General features: G+C 63.7%; 1 protein-coding gene across 1 annotated transcript; it reads left to right on the top strand.

The window, feature by feature from the left end:
* Positions 1-1210: 1210 nt before the first annotated feature.
* Positions 1211-4506, top strand: APBA3 (amyloid beta (A4) precursor protein-binding, family A, member 3; the record flags this gene model as incomplete). Its single annotated transcript, XM_009080922.1, has 8 exons — positions 1211-1356; positions 1494-1580; positions 1843-2001; positions 2283-2462; positions 2638-2850; positions 3376-3495; positions 4199-4339; positions 4435-4506. Coding segments are annotated over 8 exons (1118 nt in total), but the record flags the coding sequence as incomplete, so codon positions are not given.
* Between the last annotated feature and the right edge of the window lie 847 nt (positions 4507-5353).

Genomic DNA, 5353 nt, shown 5'->3' with positions numbered 1-5353 from the left:
GCGGTGGGTGGCAGGAGCTCTGCTCCCTCCTGGGGTCTGGGCTGGGGGCACAGGGGAGCCAGGGATGCCTTTCCTGGGGTCTTACAGGGCCAGGGTGCCCAGACAAAACCCTCTGTACCAGCTGTGGTTCCTGCTGCCCTGAGTGCAGGGGATACTCACGTGATTCCCTGCAGTGTCCTCCTCTGGCCCCAGGACCCTGTGCCATCCCCACTCAGGATCCTGCAGTGTCCTCCTCTGGCCCCAGGACCCTGTGCCATCCCCACTCAGGATCCTGCAGTGTCCTCCTCTGGCCCCAGGACCCTGTGCCATCCCCACTCAGGATCCTGCAGTGTCCTCCTCTGGCCCCAGGACCCTGTGCCATCCCCACTCAGGATCCTGCAGTGTCCTCCTCTGGCCCCAGGACCCTGTGCCATCCCCACTCAGGATCCTGCAGTGTCCTCCTCTGGCCCCAGGACCCTGTGCCATCCCCACTCAGGATCCTGCAGTGTCCTCCTCTGGCCCCAGGACCCTGTGCCATCCCCACTCAGGATCCTGCAGTGTCCTCCTCTGGCCCCAGGACCCTGTGCCATCCCCACTCAGGATCCTGCAGTGTCCTCCTCTGGCCCCAGGACCCTGTGCCATCCCCACTCAGGATCCTGCAGTGTCCTCCTCTGGCTCCAGGATCCTGTGCTGTGTCCCCCCTGCCCAACCCTGGCACCGTGCACCACCCCAGCCCCAGAACACTATGCCTTTGCTGTCCCACTGCTCCAGGGCTGGGCAGGCTGAATCTCTGGGATGCCAACCAGAGCCTCACTTGTTCTTTTGTTGCTTTGCAGAACAGGGAATCCCCATCATCCTGCCCAGCCTTCAAAGAGGGTGAGTTGCTGCTTTATCTTCTTCTGCAGCAAGAGCCCCTGGGAGCCCTGACCCACCTGAATGGGGGTGGTTGGGGGTCCCAGCACCAGGCTCTGTGCCCACCCAGGATGGGAATGTGGCTGCAGGCTCCTGGTGGTTCCTTTGATCCCAGCTCATGGGGGTGTTTCAGGGATCAGGGAGGGAGAAGGGGATGCCAGGTGTGCTCTGGTCCCCTGGTGATGCCAGGAGCCCATGTACCACACGCTGAGCTGCTTTGCTATGTGTAGGAATGTAACTGACAGGCAGGAGGAGTTGGCACCCCCAGTTTCAGAGAAAGAGGGGACCAGCCCCTGCTCAGTCCCTCCCAACTCCTCAGTTCCAGGCCCTTGTGACCCAGAAGATCTGCTGGATGGTGTGATTTTTGGGGCAAAGTACCTGGGCTCCACACAGCTGGTCTCGGAGAGGAACCCCCCGACCAGCGTCCGCATGGCACAGGCCCAGGAGGCAGTGGACAGGATCAAGGTGCAGGAGGGATGGGGGGCACAGCTGCCCCTGGCCTGGCCCCCCGTGGGCATGGGGCAGTGCCCAGGAGCTGCCTGGGGCACATGGCTCTGGGGTTGGACCCAGCAGGGTCCTGTGACCTCTGCTTTGCTCTGCAGGCGCCCGAGGGGGAGTCCCAGCCCATGACGGAGGTGGATCTGTTTGTCTCCACGCAGAGGATCAAGGTGCTCACTGCTGACACACAGGTGAGCAGGAGCAGCAGCACCTGTGTGCTCTGGGGCCTCTGCGACATTGCTCTTTGGCCTCAGGATCTCAGCTTTGCTCCCAGCCTGGTGGAGCTGTGTCCAGGGATGGCCTGGGGGTGAGGACACACATCTGGAGGGGACATCACTCCACAGCTGTCCTGTGTCCTGTCCCTTGGCTCTCTGTGTGGCTGCACGAGGCTTCTCATGCCTCAGGGGAGCTGCTGCATGGCCTGAACATCTCTGCCCGTGTCCCCCTTGCCAGGAGGCCATGATGGACCACTCTCTGCAGACCATCTCCTACATCGCCGACATCGGCTCCCTGGTGGTGCTCATGGCGCGCAGGAAGCTGCCTCGGCGCTCCGACGTGGCCGAGGAGAAGAGGCTCTACAAGCTGATCTGCCACGTCTTCCACTCAGCTGATGTAAGGCGACGTGTGGGTCCCTCGGGAGGGTGGGGAGGCCTTGGGGTCCTGTCCCGCTGTAACGACGGGGTGATCCATGCTGGGGGCTGCAGACCCTCTCTCCCCATGCCGAGCAGGCAGGAGCACAGCCTGAGCATCACCGTGGCACAGGGGGAAGGATTGGCACCGTACAGGGAGGGAAGGACACCCTGGGGGTCCCAGGGATGGTGCCTGTGCTGGGCACTGGCAGCTGTTGGCTCCAGCCCTGAGCCACAGGCAGGAACAGCCCCCGTTGCCCCCAGGCCCAGGTGATTGCCCAGGCCATCGGGCAGGCGTTCGGTGTGGCCTACCAGCGCTTCCTGGAGGCCAACGGCATCGACCCCAGCGAGCTGAGCCCTCACCAGTACAGCCGTGCCCTGGAGGACCAGGAGCAGTACAACGCGGAGCTGACCCACTTCTCCCGGCAGGAGAACTGCAAGGACGTAAGAGCTGCTCTGCAGGGTGGAGACAGAGTGGGGAACCGTTAGCACCTCTGTGTCTCCTTCCCGTGGCTGCCTGAGCAGCTCAGGTGCTGCTACGACCCCATCGCAGCGGCCTGGAGCACCGGGCAGCTCTGCCGGTGCCCTTGACTCGTGACTGGAAGCTGTTCTCCCCCAGGTGTGCATCCGGAAGCAGAAGGGGGAGATCCTGGGCATTGCCATCGTGGAGTCAGGCTGGGGCTCCATCCTGCCCACGGTGGTCATTGCCAACCTGATGCACGGGGGCCCCGCGGAGCGCTCGGGCGAGCTGAGCATCGGGGACCGTCTCATGTCTGTCAACGGGACCAGCCTGGTGGGGCTGCCCCTGGGCACCTGCCAGAGCATCATCCGGGTGAGCCAGGGCAGGGGACCCTCCTGCCTCACCCCAGGAGGGAGACAGGGACCGGTCTGAGTGATCCAGGGGTGTCTGTGGCGCTGCGAGCCCCCAGTGCTCCTGGCCTTGGGGCCTACCTGTGCTGTGTGCTGTGGCAGTCCCTGCTCTGAGTGCTAGGGAGCAAGAGGTGTGACAAGGCAGGGACAAAGCTGGTGGCTGCACTTGCTGCAGCAGGGTGTGGGCAGGGCCTGGCCTGAGGAGGGTGCAGGAGGAGTAGTCACCAGTCCTGGAGAGAACCTGTTGCACCGTGTACCTGGCAGGAAGGAGCTGAGAGCAAGGACAGCATGTCCTCAGGGGCAGAACGGATAGTCTTGGGCTGGGTTTGTAAGTTCTTGAGCCTGGCGGTATCCCTGTGTGTGCTTCAGTCTCCCTATTGAAATTAGGGTGCTAAGTCAGCCTTGCCATGAGCAACGTGGCTGTGTCACCCCTCAGCCACACTGAACAGCTCCCCAAAACCTGACCAAGCCCCGTTCCACCTTCCAGGAGCTGAAGCACCAGACAGAGGTGATGCTGAACATCGTGCACTGTCCCCCTGTCACCACGGCTGTCATCCGCCGCCCTGACTCCAAGTACCAGCTGGGCTTCTGCGTTGAGAACGGCGTGGTGAGTGCCCCGGGCCGGGAGCTGGGCCAGGGGCTGCCCCAGGGACGGGCAGGGCTGGCTGTGCCCACACCTGAGCTCTGCCCAGCCTGGGCTGAGGGTTCCCAGGGCACAGCAAAAGGCTCCTCACAGCTCTCCTGCAGCACCAGAGGTTGTATCCCTCTCCCTGGTGCTCTCCAGCTGTTTGCTTTCGGGGTGATGGCATCTTGCTGGCTTTCTGGGTGTGACCCCAGTGCCCCAGCCACTCCCTGCTTTGGGCTCTGCTGGGAAGGCAGAGAAGGGCATTCCCAGGCCCAGTGGGGGCTGAGGGGGTGGATTGGCAGCGGTGGGGGTGGCACGGTCTCCTCACACACTAACCAGTGCTCCCAGTGGGATGGAGATGTGGATATCCCCTGCCACCCCAGGGAGAAACTCGGGCTCTGCAGCACAGGCCTGATGGGAGCAGGAGGGTTTGGTGGCTGAATGGGGCAGCTGTGCTCCCCATCAACCATGGGACAAACTCCTGGGGGACAGCTGGGGGTGCCCTCACCCCAGCTCAGCACATTGCTCAATGGCAGTGCATCCCTGCCCTGTGTGCCCACGGGCTGGAGGGAGATGGCACACCGGTGCAGAGCACTGCCAGGAGCCTGCAGGGACTCGGGGCAGTGGTGGCACAGGGCCCAGGCTGTGGGCACAGCCCTGCCCTGAGCAGCACTCCCACCCCCAGATCTGCAGCCTGATGCGCGGGGGCATCGCGGAGCGCGGCGGCATCCGCGTGGGGCATCGCATCATCGAGATCAACGGGCAGAGCGTGGTGGCCACACCCCACGAGAAGATCATCCAGATCCTCACCCAGGCAGTCAGCGAGGTGAGCCAGGCCCCCGTGGACCAGCTGGGCACAGAGCTGTGCACCAGCACCCTCCAGCCCATGCTGGGGCCTCTGATCTGTGCCTCCCTGCCCAGGTCCACATCAAGACCATGCCAGCCTCCACGTACCGCTTGCTGACGGGGCAGGAGCAGCCCATCTTCCTCTGAGCCTCTGGGGCTGCAGGAGCAGGACTGCCTCTGCCTCCTGCCTCAGCAGCTCTGTGGTTTTACTCAGGACACGGTGGGAGGCTCTGGGGGCAGCTTGAGCAGCATCACGGCCTGTGGTGCCAGAGGTTGGGCACTTCACACCCTCCACTCACCCCTCCCTGCCCACCAGTGCCTGTCCTGCTGCACAGGGTCTCTTGCCTTGGCCTGGTGCTGGTGGGAGGAGAGGGACCCCACATGAAAGGTCCTCCCCATCCAGTCACTGCAGACTGTGCTTTAACACTCACCGACAGTGCCTTTCCCGGGTGGGGATGGTGCTGGAAGTACAGCTCAGCTCCAGAGCTCAGCCTAGCACAACCCCAGAGGAGTGCTGACCCTGCACACCCACGTGTGGGTGCACAGTGGCACCCTGGGGGACACTCAACAGCCCCCAGACTCAGCCTTAAGGGCAGCAGCACCCTTGGTGCCTGCCCCTCTCTCCTGGCTTGGCCAGGGGCCTGTTGGGGTGCAAATGAATTCCCTGTTATATCCGTTGCACAAGAGCTGGGAACCTACCTCAGCTTTTCCCTGGTGCTGCCTCGAACCACTCTGCACGCACAGCTCGGCCCAGGGCCACGGCAGAAGGACCCTGGGTACTGCCCAGCCCCATGCCCTGGGAGCCTGGGGCTGTGGTGGGCCCAGGGATCCCTGGGCATGTGCCTTTCCATGAGCAGCTCTCTGGGCCCCTGTGGCCAGTGCTGACCTGGCTGTGCCCATGTGCTTGGTTGATGTAAAAATAAAAGTGCTTGGAAACGTGGCAGGCTGTTTGAGGAGCCCCGGGGGGGGCTGCAGCGGGGGAGGCGCAGCTCCG

This window comes from Acanthisitta chloris, unplaced genomic scaffold, assembly GCF_000695815.1.
Source record: "Acanthisitta chloris isolate BGI_N310 unplaced genomic scaffold, ASM69581v1 scaffold36698, whole genome shotgun sequence".
Classification (NCBI taxonomy): Eukaryota; Metazoa; Chordata; class Aves; order Passeriformes; family Acanthisittidae; genus Acanthisitta; species Acanthisitta chloris.
Note: the sequence above shows the minus strand (reverse complement) of the source record. Positions and strands in the feature narration are given on the sequence as shown.